The 21,599-nt window shown below is 38.2% G+C and overlaps 1 protein-coding gene across 1 annotated transcript; it reads left to right on the top strand.

The window, feature by feature from the left end:
- Nucleotides 1-11,802: 11,802 nt before the first annotated feature.
- On the top strand, nt 11,803-21,200 carry LOC145778889 (actin-related protein 2). The gene is made up of 11 exons (XM_082590481.1): nt 11,803-11,932; nt 12,285-12,395; nt 13,058-13,206; nt 13,450-13,516; nt 13,796-13,868; nt 14,054-14,190; nt 15,293-15,378; nt 16,170-16,233; nt 16,421-16,566; nt 17,412-17,544; nt 19,534-21,200. Exons 1-11 carry the CDS (start codon nt 11,885-11,887, stop codon nt 19,702-19,704), a joined length of 1,185 nt encoding a protein of 394 aa, XP_082446607.1. The 5' UTR covers nt 11,803-11,884; the 3' UTR covers nt 19,705-21,200.
- Nucleotides 21,201-21,599: the final 399 nt, after the last annotated feature.

Raw genomic sequence — 21,599 nt, 5'->3', positions numbered from 1 at the left:
ACAAACAAACAATATTTCAAATTGATTTTTCCGAAATGTTCGTACTTCGCCTACCGTTCCAGCCTAAGCAACATTGAAACCGCCTTGAAACCTGCATTAATAAACACTGAGCTACGCCTAGAATTGCTTTGTGGCAGAAAGCAGTCGCACCCGCCACATTGGATAAATGTGTTTGCTTTTTTGTTTTGTTTCCAGTAGGCTACCCATAGGCTGGGATGGCGCAGCGGATAAGGCGCTCGCTTTCCAATCCTGGTTCGACTCCCGGCTTAAGCTGGTTGTTGACAAAACACCGCTCATCTCTACCCAGGGTGTAATAAATTGCGTGGGCGTAGTTGCTGAAGGAAAGGCGGCCGAGAGAAAGGAATTGGCCATCCTACTCTCATTAGTCCCGAAGGCTTAGTAGCCTATAATGAGATCCTTATCTTCTCATCTCACGATGCTCGGATCAAGTATGGAACCATGGGACTCACCTCAACCTACCCACATGCACTGTTGTACGTTGACGCTGAGGCTAGCGCCTTCAGTTTATTTTTTAGTTGACGGAGTTGATAGCGCCGTCAATTATTTTGCCGGTTTTAAGCGTCACGCGCTATGCGTCATTTTTCGTTTGCATAATAGGCTAATAATAACATGTTTTATTTTGCGCCCATTGCGACAACATACAGTACACTGCGATTACATATGCAAATATTACTTAAAAAGATTACATATTATTTACAAAGATTACATATTGCATGGAAAATCTCATTTCACAATGAGAGTTAAATTTTGTTTGACGTTTTGACTTTCAGACTGATAGCAATGAACAATCTTTTTCTGTGGCAGTTGTTCGTCTATCCAATTATGCAGTTTCAAGTTGGTTTATCGTATCCTGGGTTAATCTGAGTCGATAAAAGACGAAATCGTCTTTCGTAGCTCCAAACAATCCCAAAATACAAACTCGTTCGAATTCGAATACTTCCGTTTTGTGAGACCCTGGCTAAAATAGCGCTAGAAATTAGCGCTGGCGCTGACGCCGTCAATTTCTTTAAAAGCTTACGCAGTACTTTACGCCGTAAAGTTTTTAGGTAATTCGCGCTAACGCTGACGCCGTCAATTTATTTCATTGACGCGTATAACACTGCCCATAGGCTTCGTTCTGATGGTCAGAAAAAAATAACAATAAAAGCAAACTAAGTGAGTGCTGGTAAATTGTTTTTGGTTTTCGTTTGATCTAAGCTTTTCAATTAATATCAAAAATGTAGCCTATATTTCGCACTGTTCGTCGTTTCAATCGTAAGGGGCCACGAAACATTTTAGGAGACTAAAAGGGGTCGCGAGCAAAAAAAATTTTAAAGCAGTGATTTATACGATATCTGCATTGCATTGATCACAATAATTGTGTAGATCAGTTATTTATTTTAAATGTTGATGTAAAATCAGTTGTTTTCTTTAGGGCTAAGGGCCTACTTGAGAAGGGCTAACTTGAGTATGGCCGAAAACGTTGGTAGTTTATATGCTAGTTTATGTTCACTCTAATTGTATGATGTTAAATGCCGTGTGGTTGCTTGGTTTTATCTGTCTATGGTTAAAGAAAGTCGGGAAGAAAGTCACCTCTCTACCAAAATTGTTCTCTTCATTAAATTTTCAAAGTAGCCTAGGCTATAACGATTTCATCAATGGGCCAGGTATCTGGGTTAACCAGGTTGTTTTGTTTGTCGTATCCAGGCTTACACCCTGTGGTTGCAGATTTAGATTAAGATTAAGTAGACGGGAAGGCAAGGAAGCCAATCTTCGTGTCAACCTTCAGGCATGCCTTTAAGTGTCCTGCCACAGACACAGCCGCATGCTCTTGAGCGGTGTCGAACCGGCGCCCTTTCGATTGCCGTTCCAGGGTTCTCACCACTCGGCCAAGGAACCCAGAAGGCACTTTAACATGCAGATATCCAATCCATGGACTTCTGTCCAATCCAACCACGAACCAATCAGATGCTACGTTGTCTGTCCAATTGTGACCATTCCAGCATTCAGCCAGAGAATTAATTATTACTTTGAACTTTGTTTGGTAATTACAGAAGGAAAAAGAGCTATAGCAAAGGTGGGAATCAAACCCACGTCAATGTAATGACTACCACCGCCCTAACCCAATGCGCCAAGTCAACTGATGGCACAGCATTGATTTAATTTAGCTAGAAATTGCGTTTTTCCTTTATTTTTCCTAAACGCAACTTTGATGACGTCAAGAACAGCGTAGCTTCTGATTGGTTCGTGGTTTATTAGAAATCTGCTTGTTAAAGTGCCTACCATGCAGCCGGGTTGGCGCATTGGGTTAGGGCGGTAGTAGTCATTACAATGACGTGGGTTTGATTCCCACCTCTGCTATAGCTCTTTTTCCTTCTGTAATTACCAAACAAAGTTCAAAGTAATTATTAATTCTCTGGCTGAATGCTGAAATGGTCACAATAGCAGATAACGTACAGATAACGCAGCATCTCATTGGTTCGTGGTTGGATTGGATACGCGCGTGGATGATTAGAAATCTGCTTGTTAAAGTGCCTACCATGCAGCCGACCAGGTTAACCACATCAGAAATCTTGCTATCTATTTTCTTGGAAATTTTACATGACTTTACGCCTTCATGATCCATCATTCTTCTTTTCATATTTTTAACGATGGACTCGTTCTGGCGTTGACGAGGTAGTTTGACATATTTTTTTTATGTTGAACAAAGGGAATATGCCCTAGAAATGCCTCTGAAATAAGAATTTCATCCAATTTAATTTTACAAACACCCTTTGCCAGACAACCACTTTATCTGGTCCAGATCCGATAAAGATTTGGCCAGATCGGTAGCCTACCCGATCTGATAAAGATGTAGACCGAATAAAGTGGTTGTCTGAGTTGCTTTCTTTTATAATTTCCAATGCCTTGGTTAGGCCTAACCTTTTTTGGTTAACCTTTTTCGCAAACTTTTTTTATTGTTAGGAAGCGGTTAGCGCGAATTGGGCCGAACCTCCAGTTTCAGTTCATGACAAAAATTAAACCATAAGGGAGGGTAGAAAAAGCACCGCTACTTCAAGCCCGTGATCGGCAAACGCGTTACTACTCATTGACTGTTTACGAAAGTCGCGGAATCGTCGATCTTTTTTAGCTTACCTACATTGTGATGTCAGCGAGAACGCTGTAGGTCTACTTTCAAAGCAGGGGGTGATGATCACCTCTGTCAGTAGAGCTATTAAATAGTTACCACGAGTAGCCTTGACAAGAATTAATGAATTGAAAGGTGGTTATTGCTATCCCTAGTTATTGCTTAGTAAAGATGAGTCCCATACTTTATGCAAGTAGGCTATCGTGTGACGAGAGGATTAGGTTCTCATTGTAGGGTGTTGAGCCATCGGTACTGATGAGAATAAGTTGGCTTCCTTAGTTCCTTTTATTTCGCCACCCTTCCTTTAGAAATTACGCCCACCTAATTTATTACACCCTGGTAGAGGTGAGCGGTGTTTTTCAACTATCAACTTATTGGTTAGTAGCCACAGGCAAAATAACCTTTTTCTTTTTATCTCTCCCTGGGTGGATGCCTTTTTATTGTTTCCGGCTGTTTGTTACGTTGCGTATGCGATTTTCAGTGTAATTCTTCCACAATTGACGCACCAAAAAAGCTATGATATAAAAAAAGAAGACAAATCAGACTTTTTCCACCCCACTATAGAGTTTTAACAATTAAGACAAGATTGCTTCAACCTTGCGTATACCTCTAGCGCTACCAGCGATCAAGGAAAAGGTCCATATCAAAGTTTCAAGTCAAGGATGACTGAGCAGAGGGAGCTGACTGTAAAATTGTCTTTGGGTAGGGCTCCCAGATATTGGCCAATGTATTAGTTAGACGAAAAACATGTGTTGTGATAACAATTTGTTAGCATCTATTTCGTTGGTCGATGATTGCAGACGAAAAATTGCAAACGATACAAGCAAGCTGGCTTACATGAGTGACAAAGTGAAAATCAGCAGCTTCACATAGCCTACACAAATTACGTAACTTTTTGGAAGTGGCTATTTTTCCACACTTAATGCCATGGTTACTATCAGGTGTAATGCCAGAGTTAGGATTAAAGTTAGGAAGGGTAAAGGTTAGAGTTAGGAATAAGATTAGGGTTTTGATCTTTGCCCCAGACTAAAACAAGATTTCCAAAATACAAGTTTTTGTTTTCAACAGCTTTAAACTTTGAAAGTGGCTACATTTACGGCGCCGTAAATACAGCCGTTCCATGCCTTTTTTCTAATCTTTACGTCGCTTTTACTGCGCATTCGCGCTGTTGCTGGAAAAAAAGTGCATATGTAACTTCTAAATTTAATTGTTTTTGCCAAGTGAATTGGTGGCACGTGCGATCTTTGTATGGCTCTTGCTCTCAAGGATACAAGTTCGATTCCACCAAGAGGTGATTTTTTAAAAACTCAATCGTTAGGCTACGCATTTTTGTGGCCGTTTAGTTTACTTTGTTTTTATTTCTGACCATCACAACAAAAAACAGTAGGCTATATGACAAACATAGCAAAAGTATAGAAAAAGGTAGAAGCGACAAAACGCGGACGTTATAGCGTGTATGATACCGGTAGCAAAGCAGGGCAATCAGTTTAAAATATGGCACGGTCGTAAAACCTAAAAATTTTATAAATTTAGAATTTTTGTTTACTCATTTTATTTGTTAAAAAAAAAAAAATCACTAGCCTTTTTTTCTCTTTGTTTTAAATTTATAAAAATTTTGTTAAGGTGTTACGAGTTACGATCGTGCCATATTTCCAACTGATTGTTCTGCTTTGCTATCAATCATACACGCTATAACGTCCGCGTTTTGTTCCTTCTACCTTTTTCTATACCTCTGCTATGTTTGTCATAATAATATAATAATAATAAATATTTGATGTTGTAAGCACAGAGGTGCTTTTTCATCATTCTGATATATATAACGCATTTGCTGTTAATTAGGTTAACAGCTAGTTTCATAACTAATAATTCTAACCATCAATGACATCTGATAACATATATAAACTTTTAGAAGACATATTAGTGGGAATAGAAAATGAAAAAAAATACGACCATATGTACATGAAAAATACATACGCAATAGTACTGTCACTTAAATACATAACATCATAAGATGATGCCAAGATAAATTTCAATGGATCACTGCTCCAGTGCTTGTCAAGCCTTGCCTTGAATGCATTCAAGCTAAGTGCATTTATGACTGTTGGTGGTAAATTATTCCAGGCATTTACTACACGTCGGAATGGCCTGTTTCGGTGAGTCCGATTCGGTGAGTCCGATCCCTTAACGGGGGATTTTTTCAATTTTTTTTTTTAATTATTGGGTACCGTGGCCTAATTATCATTGCCGTTTTAGGGTTAGGGGTTAGAGGTTAAGAACTCACCGAATCAGACTCACCGAATCGGACTCACCGAATCGGACTCACCAAATAGTAGCAGACCCACTACACGTACTGTGAAAAAGTTGCTTCTCAGCCTTGACATAGTTTGTGGCTTATACAATTTTAAGTTATGGCCTCTTGTATCATAGGTATTTGGATTCATTTGAAACAATACAGTATAATTTACATCATAAAAACCATTTAAATATTTATACACTTGAATAATATCATGGCGAAGACGTCGGAATGCTAGAGTAGGCAAGTTTAATTTTTCTAATCTTTTAGAATATGACAATTGCCTTAATCCAGGAACCAATTTGGTTGCACGCCTTTGAACATTTTCTACTACAGTTACAGAGTACTTATATGTTGGGAACCAGATTAAATTATTGTATTTTAAAATTGGACGAATTAATGCATTAAAAAGAGTGACAAATACTGTGGTATCAAAATGAGATATAGAACGTCGAATCAGTCCTACCATACTGTTAGCTCTAGAAACCATTTTTTCTATGTGTTTTCTGAATGATAAGTCCTGATCAATAACTACACCAAGGTCCTTATAGTCACTTACAAATGTCAATTCCTTTCTTGAGTTGTCAGTATAGTCTTGAATCATGGTATACTTGAATGTTGGTGGGTCTTTTCCCATTCTTAAAATACAGGACTTTTCTGGGTGGAATTTCAATTTCCATTTTCTGGACCATTCATTCAATGCATCAAGATCATTCTGCAGTTTTAAACAGTCACTTCTGTCCGTTATTTTTTTATATATTTTTGTGTCGTCCGCAAATAACTTAATATTACATTTTACACTTTCGGTCATGTCATTAATATAACATGCAAATAAAGTTGGTCCCAATACACTTCCCTGCAGCACACCACTTCTAACACTTCCCCAATCTGAATATTGTCCATTCACAACAACTCTTTGCTTTCTTGATGTGAGAAAAGATTTTATCCACTGCAGTACAGTCTTTTCCATGCCATATGCCTCAAGCTTTGTCAACAACCTTTTATGAGGCACAGTGTCAAATGCTTTCTTTATGTCCATGAAAGCAACATCTACATTACCACCTTGGCCCAAAATTTCAGTCCAGTTGTCTAGTGCTTCAACTTGTTGAGTCATACATGACCTTCCAAGCATGAAACCATGTTGGTGTTGAAAGAAAAAGCCATTTTTTTCATGTGTAGTGTAATTTGATTTCTCACAAGTGATTCCAGAATTTTACCAACTACTGAGGTGAGACTAATTGGTCTGTAATTTAATGGACAATGCCTGTCACCCCCCTTATAGATGGCTGTTACGTTAGCTTGTTTCCATTCATCTGGAAGTTGTCCTATTTTCAATGATTTATTAAATATTTTTTGTAAGGGATAGGTGATTTGACATCAAGCTTCCTTTAACAGTCTGGGATGCACTGCGTCAGGTCCCATCGCTTTGTTAACATTAAGTGCTTTGAGTTCAGCTCCTAATTGCTCAATAGTTATATGGACTGTTTCCATTTCATGAGTGAGTGATTTAGTGCTGAATGAGGGAAAATCTCTTTCATTCCCATTGTCCTCTTCATTTACAAATACACCACAAAAGGCACTATTCAGTTCAGCAGCTTCGAGATCATCAGAATCTGTTCTTCCATAAGCAGTGTCAATGTCTGCAACACCTTCTTGATACCTTGTTTTGGATTTTACATAGTTCCAGAAACTTTTTGGATTACAAGATATATTGGCTGCTAGAGTTTTTTCATAATTTTTAACTGCATTACGTATGACTTTTGTACAGGTATTTCTCTTTTTGCAGTAAAATCTATAATCTTCATTTGTTCTTGATTTTAGCCATTTTCTGTATGTCTTATGTTTTGCTTGTATTGCAGTTTGGGCTTGATTGTAATACCATTTTGGTCTTTGTCGTTTTTCAGATATCTTGACATGGGGTACAAATTTGTTACGAGCCTCAAATATTTTATTCTTGAATTTTTCTCACATCTCTGGTAAGTCTAAAGTATCACTCAGTATTTGATCCCAGTCCACCTTTTCTAAGCTTTTCCTTAAACCATTAAAGTCTCCCTTGGAATAATTGTAGAACCAGTTAGACATCGTGGTGATGGTTTTCTGCTATGCAAGTCAAACAGTATTGTGGCATGATCACTTTTAGCTATTGGGGAACCTACAGTAACATTTGAAATTAGGCCAATTTGATTTGTCATGACCAGGTCAATTAAACTTGGTGTAGTTCCGACTCGTATCCGTGTTGGTTGTTTGACATGTTAATCAAGGTATGCATTCCTAGAGGCTTCCAAAAATAAATTGGCTGGGTGGGTCACAGCTTTGGTGCAGATTGGCACAGACCAGTCAATCTCAGGAAAGTTCCAATCTCCAACAAGCAAAATATCATTGTTTTTTGATCCAAGGTTATACAATAAGTTGTTTAAGTTCTGATTGTGAGCATCACTACTATTTGGACTTCTATAGACAGTTCCAATTACTACATTTACTCCAAAATTATCTTTTATTTCAATAAACAATGCATCAGGAAGATGCCAGCAAGGATCTTGCCATTCAGCTGCTTTTAAACTTTTATGTGTATAGATGCATACTCCTCTACCAGTGTTATCAAGTTTGCAAAAGATATCAAATCCTGGTATTTGTAGTTCTTGTTGTGTCAGACAGAAGTGATAATTTTTTGGTTTTATTTCTACCAGAGCAATTATATCAGCTTTGGAAGTGATAATTCTAGCAAGGAGCTCATCTTTCTTATTTGTCAAGGTGTCCATATTTGTGTGCAGGACTATGCAGTATTTTTTATCCATAAATTTTATTTTCCTATTTTTACCACTTTCATTTCCCTTATTTTCCAAGATAGTTTTTCCTCGTTGCTTGTGCAAGCATCTCTTGTATCAGTTTTTTCCAAAGCATCCTCTCTTGTTTTGTCCGATGTACATTGAACTGAAAGTTTTTTGATTGACTGATTTTATATCCATTTTTTAGTAACTTATGCAATTGATTGAGTTTCGCTTTTAGCTAAAAGCGAAGTTAGTAACTTATGTTTGTCATCCAGTGATTGCAGTGTGACTAGTATTGGACGTGTCTCTCCCTCCTTTTTTTTCCCAACCTTTTGTTGTTAACCATACAAATCTTGTGTGAGATAACCTCTTCCACCGCAGCAGAAAGGTTGTCTTCTTCAGACTCACGCCGCTGTGATTCAGTTTCATATGTTGATTCACCGACCCCAAAAACCACTACATTGAGTTGCCTTCTTTGCTTGTCCATATCTTCCTGAACATCCAGCTTTAGCTTTTGCATTTCATTATGCAATTCAACAACTTGAGAGTTTTTTCACAGGGTTTTTCTTTAACAGTTTCTATCAGCGAATATAGCTTAGTTACTTCACATTCTAGTAATTCTATTTTTTGTCTCTGCTCCTGTTGAATGTTCATAAGCATGGTTATATGATCCATAATCTTTTTTGAACCTCTCTGGCATCCAGGACATAACCATTGTATGACCCCATTGCTACCAGTTGCACTGCTGCTGTGACTTGACAAAATTTGCAATGCATTTTTTGTCAAGCTCACACATTTAGCATGAAACCAACAGTCACAAATGTCACAAGCAATTCCATCCACTGTAACTTTTTTACGGCATTTCGGGCAACTTTCTTTTTCTTTATTCATTTCTTTATTCAAACACTTAGTCAATTTCAATGACTCAATTACAAAACCAATTTGAAATTAAATCTTATTCAAATAGAATCTTATATAATCTTATTATTCAAATAGAACCTTGATTACAAATAGAATGGAAGAAATGTCATATATATACTGTTTTTTCGTTGTGATGGTCAGAACTAAATACGGCCACAAAAATGCGTAGCCTAACGATTGAGTCACTTCGGGTTAGAATTTAGTTTAAGAAAAAAATCACCTTTGGTGGTATCGAACTCGCATCCTTGTGAGTGCGAGCCATATAAAGATCGCACGCGCCACTGATTCACTTGACAAAAATAGTTGAATTTAGAAGTTATATATGCAGTTATGCACTTTTTTTCATTTGTTCTTTAGTGTTAGAAAGAGAAGGTGAAAATAGAAAAAAATACGCAGCAAGCGTGCAGATGCAGCAACAGCGCGCGTGCAAAAAAAGCGACGTAAAGATTAAAAAAAAGGCATAGAATGGCTGTATTTACGGCGCCGTAAATGTAACCACTGCCTTAAACTTTTCTCAAATTAGGGCAGAATTTCTTATCTTGGAACACTATTCAGGCTATTATTACACTATATAGTGTAAATATAGCCACGGCCTAACTTTTTTGATGTTTTGGTACCCTAATGCAATAGGCTAAATCATTGAAACTAAAAAGAACTAAGGAAAAGATTTAAAACTATCCAACTAAGCAATTTGATTTGTTTACTTTACCTCTCTGATTTTTGATAATTTTATTATGCATAAGACTAGCCTATGAATAAACAAAAATATTAACCTAGGCTACAGACTGGTAAAGCAAGACTGTCTGTAGAAGAGCACATTATATTTAGCCCAAGTTGTAGTCACTGTTCAAAGGTGGTAAAAGATAGAGCTCCTTGACCCTCTAGGTGGCGAAGAACAACAAGGTTCACACAAAGAAGCACATAGCAATAAAACAGTCAAGAATTGAAATACCGGTAGGTATCTTACTTTAAATATCTTGGAAGCACTCTCACTGAAGAAAGAGAAGATAGAGGTTGCAAACAAATTGAGATGACAAAATCAGCATTGTATGCTACTGTGCAAAATCAACACTGTATGAAATGTCCAAATGGTACGCAAATAGAAAAAGTTTGGGAATCGCTGTCATAGGGTAGGATGAAGAAACTAGAAGTTTGTTTTTGGCAAAACCTTGTGGCCCTTATTTTGGGAACTGTTTTTTGAAAATCCTCTTTTTGGGAACCGCTGGTCTGCATGTATTAACAAGAATAATTAATCAAGCAAGTTTAGATTACAATTTAAATTTTGTTGTGTGCATGCAAGACATGTCCGTGTCATGTCCAGTCTGTGTCTAGTCCAGACATGTCCAGTCCGTGTCCGTCCCAATAGCTCAGTTGGTTCAAGCGGAGCTGGTTCGACTCTCAGGGTGTGTGCTTGAGCAACGCACGTTAAGGACTGCTCTCCATTCAGCGGCAACTAATGGATGAAATGATTCCCCGGCAACAAGACTTCAACAATCGGAAACTTCACTCTGTCAATCTCAGTGACCGGGCCTGCATCAGTGATTCAAAGCCTCTATATTATGCAAAACTGCCAGGATTAAGCTCTGCAAGAAGCTTTCCCAGTTCGAGGATAAAGATTCAATCAATCAATCATGTCACTAATGAAATTTTTTTTCTACAACAACAAAAAGCAGCAAAAGGTCACTAAAGTTGACTACCACTCTAGCATTTAAATAAATATAATAACACTAAAAGTTAGATAGGTATAATACTTCAACACATAAAATCAAAGGTAAAATAACTAAACAAAACAGCAAATACATATATAAGCATAAAAAATGAGTAGATGATAAGTTGTAGGATGGGTTATTATAAAACAAATTTTAGAAAACACATTTAAATTTGAATGTATTATGTGATATTTTTTTATCTTTGATTATTTGATTCCATATTATATTATCACTCCATTGAAATATAGCATTTTCTTACCAAAAATTTGGAGTAACAAATATCAGATAGTTTGTTAATGCTTTGTACTAATTCATTCATAGCTTGTCACGCCAGTGTCGGAGCCAGGTAAGAGCATTGTTTGTGATGTTTTTGAGGTCGTTGTGATCACATGAAGGGCCTAAGGGGGCAGTTGGTGAGGATGTGCTTCATCGTCTGATTGTCTAGGCCGCAATCACACGTTGGGTCAGGAATCATCTTCCATCAGAAAAGGTTGCTTTTATTTCTCCCGACTCCGCAGCGGGTTCTATTTAGGCAACACCACTCTCTTCTCTAAAGGGTGGGAGTTTGTTGAAGACTTTCGGAAGGACTTGGGATGGCAAGATGTTGTGTCCTATCGGGCTCAGAAGTCCACATTTCTAATCGTGCAGCTGCCACGCTTGTGTGTTCCAATGGGCCGACTTTGATGAAGCTCTTGCATCATTTGAGTCTTGTTGGAATACGTTTGTGTCATTGTGTTCATAAAGGCAGTAGCTGGAGTGTGGTGTTGAGATTAGTCTCCTGTAAAGGATTAACGGGGATGGGCGGATGGCAACGTGAAGGCTCTCAACATGATCCCTTTTGTACTAGTAGTACTGACCCAGTGAATTAGCCTGTTTTGTAGACATTGTACTGTAGTTACCACTTGATATATGCTAATATCCACAAGAATAAGCTTTAATTAACTCGCCCTCATATTCCAAACTTCTAGTTCTAATCAATTAAACAATTACTTTTGTGTTCCTGATTTTGTACTTTAAGTGTAGTTTCTTTGAAAAACATTTGCATTTTGTGAAGAAGATTTTTCACATGGATAGCAAAGGAAGAAGAGTTGTTGTTTGTGATAATGGAACAGGGGCAAGTGCTACACTTTTCTATCTCAATTGAAATTATCCTTTTGTATAATATATCATTGCTTTTATGCAGCATGATTTGAGGCCTATATAATATATGTATTGATATGATTTAAGAAAAACTATTTTTGAAAACTAAATGTGACAAGTATAGGGATTTACTTTTTGAATAGGCTAATTAAAAAAAGGATGAATGTTGATATTTCTTTTTTGTAATATAATTTAACATATTAGCTGGCAAAACTGTAACTATATTTTTTCTGTTTGTCTTTTTTGCTTGGCATTGAGCACTCTATTTTGTAGTATTTAATGTTTTATAAGCTGGCACCTGTGTTTATTGAAGTTTTTGCATGTAGTTTGTGAAGTGTGGATTTGGTGGATCAAACTTTCCAGCTCATATTTTTCCTGCCCTGGTTGGCCGACCTATATTGAGATCTACTACCAAAGCTGGAGATGTTGAAATTAAGGTACATCTTATTTTGAGCTTGCATTGCCCTTTTATTCAAAAATTAGCTAAAGCTGAATTAATTTTTCTTATTATTTTAGTCTATCTTATAAATGATGGTGAGAACAAAAAGTTACACAAGGATCCTTCATTTGGGAAATAAAAAGTAACAAATAAATAAAATCATCCCGGTTTGGAAACAACTAGTAATAATTTATTGATTAGCCTTTTGCCACCATAAATGCCTTCTTCAGTACAGTAGGCCTATATCATTCTAAAAGCCACCTTTAGGGCAGTGAAAGCTTTATGAATAAATTATACAAGATTTCGAACAGGTCTGCCTGATTTTATTTACTTGTTAAGTTGTAAATGCTGGAGACTCTTCAGTAGAGATAAGCATAGGTACTATAGGTAGGCCTACTTATATATAACTGTACTTACTGTACTGTTAAACAGCTGAAAAAGAATTAGTTTAAGTATGTAAATATGATGTGTATGTTTTTTTACCTATTGTGTTTTGATAACTTCTCTATTTTTACAATGCTTGTGTTTATGCCAATTTTTTTCTAGTTGTTGACGAATAAATTTGTTCAAACTGCATTATGAAAACGATTGTTTATGATACCAGCATTGAAGTTGTAAAACTTGAAGTTATATATTATAATCATTTTTTCTTCGCTGAAGGACTTGATGATCGGCGATGATGCCAGTTTGATGAGATCACAGTTAGAGGTGAACTATCCTATTGAGAATGGAATCGTAAGGAACTGGGAAGACATGGAACATCTTTGGGATTACACATTTGGTCCTGAGAAGCTTGACATTGATCCAAGGTGAACTGTTTCTGCTTTTTTTGTCTCATGCACATTCGAGTGGTCTAAATGCTGTTAAATATTCGAAAGGACATCGGCTCGACATCTACAGAGAGCACACAGCTCTGTTACTTTGAAAAGGCGCTAAAAGACACACTTGAAGGTTGACACAAAGATTTAACAACACCAATGCAAAACCCATTGCTGTCTTCGTGCCATCAAACTGCAAACCATATATATAATCTTAGAAATTATACATTTCAGAAATTCCCGCGTTTTGCTCACAGAACCACCAATGAATCCTACGAAGAATCGAGAGCAAATCATTCAGGTGATATTTCCTTTATTTTAAGATTCTTTTAACTTACAGTCTGAATAGAAAGGTGACACAATTTTGCTGTGCCAAATCACTGATATAATTGAAAAGGTTTAACGATAATGTTGTATTTTTTAAAGAGTCAGTGCTCATAGTAGGTCATCTGTTTTGTTGAGTCTTAAGTAAAACTTTTCAGAATGAGAATTTTTTTGTCATGAAAAATGGTTTTATCCCTTTTTAACACCGACTGATCGTCGGTGTATCAACCTACATTTATAAATATTAACATTGCAGAGGATGTTTGAAAAATACCAATTCGATGGCTGCTACATCGCTGTCCAGGCTGTGCTTACTCTTTACGCTCAAGGTTTGAACCTTTTCTCAATTCCAATAAGCCAAAATAACATAATTTTAGAAGTTACTTAACATAATTCTTTATTAGGCTATGAATGTCGTACAGTTTTTTTCCTGTGAATATGGATTGTCACCCATACAAAATATAAAATTATGTTGAAACCACAGCAGCTTTTCAATTGTCTTGCGTAAATCCAGGTTTATTGACGGGCATTGTTGTGGACATTGGAGATGGAGTCTCCCACATCTGTCCTGTATATGAAGGATTTTCACTGCCTCATCTCACTAGAAGACTTGACGTGGCAGGCCGAAACATCACCCGATACCTGATCAAAGTGAGACTGCTGGAGTGCTGGTCATCTTGTTTTCCGACGGTTTTCCTTTTCCATTATAAATAATTTTTAGATTTTCCGCTCTTGGTTTAATTAAAATAAAGCAATAAAGAGGCCAGGTAATAATGAACGTTGTTTTCATTGCTTTCACGTATCGGAATGGCCCGATTCGGTGAGTCCGATTCGGTGAGTCCGATTCGGTGAGAGCCTTTTTCGGTGAGAGCCCTATTCGGTGAGTTTTTTTTTTTTAAATTATTGCGCGCCGTAGCCTAACTATCATTGCCGTTATAGGGATAGGGGTTTTTGGGGTTGGGGGTTTTTGGGGTTAGGGGGTATGGGGGTTTTTGGGGTTGGGGTTTTTGAGGTTGGGGTTTTTTGGGGTTGAGGGTTTTTGGGGTTTGCGGTTTTGGGGTTAGGGGGTATGGGGGTTTTTGGGGTTGGGGTTTTTGAGGTTGGGGTTTTTTGGGGTTTGGGGTTGAGGGTTTTTGGGGTTGGGGTTTGCGGTTTTGGGGTTAGGGGGTTGGGGGTTTTTGGGGTTGGGGTTTTTTGGGGGGTTGCGGTTTTGGGGGTTTTGGGTTTTTTTGGGGTTTTGGGGTTTTTTGGGGGTTTGGGTTTTTTGGGGGTTTGGGTTTTTTTGGGGGGTTGGGGTTTTTTGGGGGTTTGGGGTTTTTTGGGGGTTTGGGGTTTTTTGGGGGTTTGGGGTTTTTTGGGGGTTTGGGGTTTTTTGGGGGGTTTGGGGTTTTTTGGGGGTTTGGGGGTTTTTTGGGGTTTGGGGTTTTTTGGGGGTTTTGGGGTTTTTTGGGGGTTTGGGTTTTTGGGTTAGGGGGTTTGGGGTTAAGGGTTTTAATTAGGCTACGGTACCCGATAATTTTCAAAAAAAAATTCAAAAAAATCACCGAATAGGGCTCTCACCGAAAAAGGCTCTCACCGAAAAAGGCTCTTGTATGTATTGAATATTGAATAAGCGATCGGCAGCAATGAAAACCTGGAGTGTGTATGTTTTACCAAACCTTTACCGGGTCTCGCTAACTTTTATGCGGTTCTTTGAACGTTTAAGATTGCTCCTCAATACAGTTCAAATTTGATAGGATCCCATTTGTTGCAGTTGCTTCTTCTAAGAGGATACGTTTTCAATCAATCTGCTGACTTTGAGACAGTGCGCATGATGAAAGAGAAGTTGTGCTACATTGCGTAAGTTTCCCTTTGACACCACTTATCTGGTCTGTCATCGTGTCGGTAAAATAATACTGACTGCCTGACCGGGTGGTGGGAGGACTCGGCTGTCGCTTTAAGAAATTGAACGATACACTTCATAACAGACACTGTGATTGGCTGCCTTGCCTTCAGAACAATACAAAAGTTTGCATCCGCTTTGGTTTGTCTTTTGAACGCGAACATCGACAAGATCACATTGCTGCATTGTACTTCAATTCCATCGCTGGAAAATCAAATCACAAATTTACCACGTGATTTGTGATCAGGATAAAGTTTATGACCATACTCCCTGTGTTTTGTGAAAAACCTTTAATTTCTTTGGGATTGGCAAACCTCTTAAAGCAAGCTGTCACATCTTTCCCAACTGGTTTATCGATCATCAACTATACCTCTATTTTTGAATATTGTGTGCAACTGTGCATTCATCATACTGTAACTATAATCTATACTATTAAATTGCTACAGGAGAGATGTTAGCCTTCCTCAGATTGAAAAGCCGTGATGTGCGAGGCTTCTAGCGCTTAATTTGAAAAGTGGCTTCACTGCACAATTGTTGTGTGACGCTCCGTGTTTTATTTTTGATAGTGTTGGAGTTTTTTTAAAGCTAAATTCCGACGGACTGATCTTACCTTCATCGCACAATAACAATCTAAAGTTAAAATTTTTATTCCTCTGGTAACAACCTTAAGTGAGAAGATACAAGTAATACGTAATCCTATCCATTTTAAATCAACATCATAATGATGTAACTAATCGTACTTTTACAGTTACGACACAGAACAAGAGCAAAAGCTTGCCACAGAGACAACTTACTTGGTGGAGTCGTACAAGGTACATATTTTTTTATTTGTTTTTTAGCAGTTGAATTCGTGATTTGTATTTTCACATTTTCGTGTTTCAACCCACTTGCACACGTCGACTTCAACTTTGTGATGTGGTATTTGAGCATTTATGTCTTTAGCATTTCTCGCCTGGTACTGCCATAAGCAACATTACATTGTCAACTTGTTTCATTCAGTTGCCGGACGGGCGGTTGGTAAAGGTGGCCGGTGAGAGGTTTGAAGCACCAGAGGCGTTGTTCCAGCCTCACCTGATCAACGTTGAGTCTTGTGGAATAGCTGAGTTGCTTTTCAACACAATCCAAGCGGCAGACATTGATATTAGGTTCGTTGAAGCTGAAACAATGAAAACGTACTTGTAATTAAACCAACTAGGTTGTTCTCGTTATAAATTTACGTTACCATCGATAAGTTGCACTGGAATAAGATCGATTAACGATCATTTGTGCATTCCTGAAGAATATTTTTGAAGGCGTAGCATCACCAGAAAAACAACCCACACCATCTGCTGTCAAAAAAACTGGAAAAGCGCAAGATCTAAGCCTTGAACAAGAGCCAAGAACTCTTCTCAACCATCCTTCCCGTGTCCATCCTGCAGCAGAAGCTCCACCGCTCAGAAGCCTCATCACTCATCAGCCATATTCGCACCCATTAATTTAGTTAAAATTAATTTGAAGCTAATTTCAATCCCAACGAAGCTATATAGCTTGCAAAGTAATCCAATACTTTTCTCCGAGCCTTCACGCATCCCAAATCAGATTAGCTATAACTGATATAAAGTATAACCTTCTCGGTTAGGAAAAAAAGGTGGCACATTTCAAGCCATACTTTTACCTAGTAACTGGTGAATGATTGGCATACCCTTCCTGAAATGTCACCAAAGTGTTCCAAAACTGTGAACCACGCTAAGCTACTATTTGACCCTTTCAGGAACGCAAAGCTTAAGTTAAGCGAAAAACTGTACTTGACTTCAACACTTTACAGTTTTTTATCATATTTATCTGGGACTCTCATCAAAACAGAACAAGATTATTTTAAACCCACTGATTAGTAATCTCATGGTTGAAGGGAGACTTTCTTACGTCGCCGTCTATGACGTTATCTACACGTTTTGCGTCTTGCTTAGTTGTTCGTGACATGGCTTGTTATTTCAACTTTTATAATGTTTAGGAGTGAATTTTACAAACACATCGTCCTCTCTGGAGGAAGTACCATGTTCCCCGGTCTGCCATCCCGTATGGAGCGAGAGATCAAGCAGCTCTACCTCCAGCATGTCCTCAAGGGCGACCACACCAAATTCTCGGTAAGGTGACCCGAGAATTGTCGTGAAAACTCATAGACTAGTTCTCGTCAACAGCAGCATGTTGTCTATCTGCTATCAAATTTTTTTCATTTTGCCAACTTTTTCTTTTCGTTTAAGGGGTTGAATCCCAACCTAAAACATCTTGTCATTCTTCCCGTGTGGCTAAATTGTACGTTTTCCGCACGTAAGTCCACCTGAGCGTCTTCGGCACTTGTGCCAATTAACTGATCTTCGTATAGGATTCGAAGGCTACTCTGTAAAATTTCCGACTCAGACGAAAGGCGTGTTGGCCTGTCAGCATGTTTTTTGCGCATGCGTGTTGCGCATGCCACGGAAGTGTAAATACAATATCCCGGCATTTGTCAACAAGGTTCTATAATCTATAACAGACTCTTTCAGCACAAATTTTGCTGCTAAGAAAGTTTTTCTGTTTTTTGTACACTTAAGCCTAAACAGGTCAAACTTTTTCTGACTTTATTAATCACCACTGATGTTGCATGCCAGTAATGAACATCTTTATGTTCTATATTTCGTTATTCTGTTACCAATCACGATGGAATTCTAGAATAATACGGTAAGCTAGCGGTTGTTTTGCGTGTTGTGTGCCATTATCCTCGGGTAGATTTTGCGGGTGCTTCATATTTGACACTACTGTTTTCCCATTTGACTCGCTCATTCGTCCATCGAAAATGTCACATCGTAGACTTGGAAGCACGTCTCCCCGGTTCGCGCATTTGTAAACTATAGGTCGCTGCAGCAGATGTGGTTTATTAACCAATCAGAAGGCTAGATTAAAATCAGATGATTGCAATCATGTGACTCATGCGCGTTAGAAATTAAATTAAGTAAGCATTTCGCCGTCTGCAGCGTGGCCTAGCGGTTTAAAGGTTAGGGAAGTAGTGATGTCGATGACGTGGGTTCGATTTCTACCCCTGCCATTACTCTTTTTTCCTTAACTACCAAGCAAAGTTCAAAGCAAGAATCAACTCACTGACTGAGTGCTAGAAGGCTCACAATGCTGCAGTCAGCTGTTTCATAGGGAAAATTGTTCTATGTTAAAGTGTCCACCGGTCAAACACCTCATCTGCTGCAGCGACCTACAGATTACAAATACGCCTCTGGCTCAGAGACTCAGTATCAAAAGACATTTGTTCGAAACCGAGTATGAGTACGTGTGACGCGATGCCAGTCCAAGTGTTGGCGCATTGTGAACAAAGATCTCTCTCACTTGAACGCAACATTCCTTTTTAAAAAGTTTTGCGCATATGTGATTGCCTCTATGTATCTGTCGATGGTTACCTACATAACATCCACAGTCCACACTCAAGATTGTTTACTTCTCATACTCGTGACCTCTGCTTGATTTTCTTGTATTTTTGGCTAAACCAACTGACACCGAAGCAAAAATCCCAGCAAGTAAAACTTGCCGTATTTGATGACGTTAGAGTGACTATTGCGACGTTAAAGGCGATTTAAAGAAGCATTTTTTTTTCACAAAAAGAGATAGCTAGTTTGTGATTTCTAACCTGATTTGCTTGGTTTATTGCAATGAAACTTGCTTTACTAACCACGCACTTGCACTTAGTGTTATTTTCGATGCGTGTTATTGTCAAAGGAGTGGTTTTGCATTTCTTTTGTCTGTGTGTTCAAATTTTGACTTAAATCTGATGTATATAGAAAGCATGAGGCTTTTTATTTATAATCCAACAGAACATGTCACTACTTCACTTCAACTTTAATGCCTTTTTCAAATAGAATCTTTGTTTTAACTTTTGTTTTTTGGTCTCCATAACTGTCTTTAGCGTAATATTAATTAACGTAATAACACACTTAACGTAAAAAGATCACAAATCAGCAATTATTCTGGATGACTATCTGTAGTTTAGCTTCTGTTTCAAGCCTTTCATAATGCAGAAAGCACCAACATTGAGGGTTGTGTTCTTAAAAATAACGCTATCGTCTAAACACTAAATTTTTTTTTTTTTTAAGAAATTCAAGATTCGGATTGAAGATCCTCCAAGGAGGAAGCACATGGTCTTCCTTGGAGGAGCCGTGCTCGCCGATATCATGAAGGACAAGGAGAACTTTTGGATGACCAAACAGGAATATGAGGAAAGCGGACTTCGAGTCTTGGAGAAACTAGGAGTTAAAGTCGCATAAGTTAATAAGGCAATCGGCGTAAATGCTGCTCGTGTACCCCCGCTGTATCCCCCATACAGTTGATGATAATCATACCATAGTCACATATTATAATTATGTTCTTAAAGCGTCAATTTTTTTGACGTTGACGCTGTTGGCCTGAAAGTGAAAAAGAAAATCGCCTTTCTCTTTTTCATCTGTTTACGTTTTTTACGCATGATTCTTAAGGCATTACATAAAACTCATTTTCTTGTGTCCAGATGAGGAATGGATGCAGTATCTACATGGCCCACTATATGATGACACTTTTATCTGTTCCAACAAATATTCACCGTACATTATGATGTCAATTTTACGTCTGTATAACGTTATCAGATTCTCTCCGAAGCTCACTCTATCGTCTGGATTTCCTTAAGTCATGCTTATCATAAATAAAGGCCTTGTTTAATGTTTCCCCAGACAGACAGCAAAATTTGTCGTTTTTCATTTTTTTATGCAAAAATGGCAGGTTTTGCTGTCAGGGTCATTGCAAGTATAGCCTACATGCGCATGCAAGACTCAAGTCACGCAGTTCTCCGCCAGTGGTTTTGTGTCTTGAACAGTTTGTTTTTCAAAGCGGTTACGTCACCGAGGTTGTGTTGTATTTTAACTTCATTGGTAACACGTGGCTTTGCGATACTGGCGCGGAGAATTTCGAGTTGTTCTTGTTTTTCGATCTTGAGAGAAAATTTTACACTCACCCATAGAAATTTGTCAGCGAGCAAAATCCTTTCACCATTGACACACATGTGAAAAGAACAATTGGGGTTTGCATTTGATTATCAGCAGCGTCGCAACCACTAAAATTGTTCATATTTTTCATGTGATGATGTTGAATCAAAACTGTTGATAAAACTGTTGTGCGATTGTGACTGTCTGTTGCAGATCAATTTTTAATATCTGCTCCACTAAGCTCCGAATCAGCCCGTTTTTACTTTTGTAGGCCGTGCGAAGGCGGTGAATCAAAGTGAAAAAAGAACTGGTTTCGCTGCTGGGCTAATATTGCCGCGAGGATTATGTGGCCTTTTACGTAACCAGTAAACTCTGCACTATCTTGGCCGGCAAATTGCACTTTTTCTTTCTTTTAAAAAATGTGCGTTTTGTCCGTCTGAATCGACTCTATATATTATATACGTTGTGATCTATACACGGTTTCAATCTTGCTTTTAAATTGTTTCCCAGCCGAAGTGTAGGCTATATTCATGTAACCATCGCCTGAGAAATCAGATGCTTTTTTATGCAGCTTGTACTTGAGCTGTTTTGCAGCAGTTTGTCAGAATTATCGATGAATTTACGCAAAATAGTAAAAATTCCTTTGTATCAGTTTGTCCGTGGCGTCCTAAGCGATCCACGTTATGCATCGTACCATTGAATATTGTCTCAAGTCACTGAAGCGTATATCGATCACGTGACTCTTGCATGTGCGCTTGGCTGTTGAGCATACGTCACGATGCGTAATAATAACCAGACATTCCTTAGTTTTGTGTTGATTTTCTTTACAAGTCACCAACTTGCTGCTGGTACATTTTCACCCCGCAAGTTTTTCAAAACTTTTGAGGAAAGATAAAAAAAAATCAAAAAGCGCAGTTCTTTTACGTTTGCAGTTTTAATCCCTTGAGGATCATTAATTTTCCCGAAAAATTTTTGGTAAAATTTGTTTGTTTACACTTCAAAAAAAAAATAGTTTGTTTGTTTGCTTGTTTATCTTTATCCTGCATTGCGGGAAAGCGGACTTGAGCGCTATGCATCGGTGTACGCCTTCCGACATACACCTGACCCACGCTGCAGCCGACGGCAATGTCTGTTTCCGGTTTTTTACTTATGACTTAAATTTGGTACTACCCATTACTCGAAATGGATAGACATAGACAGTAAAT

This window comes from Aplidium turbinatum, chromosome 1 (genome assembly GCF_918807975.1).
Source record: "Aplidium turbinatum chromosome 1, kaAplTurb1.1, whole genome shotgun sequence".
In the NCBI taxonomy this organism is placed as follows: Eukaryota; Metazoa; Chordata; class Ascidiacea; order Aplousobranchia; family Polyclinidae; genus Aplidium; species Aplidium turbinatum.
This window is presented reverse-complemented; position numbering and strand designations above follow the sequence as displayed.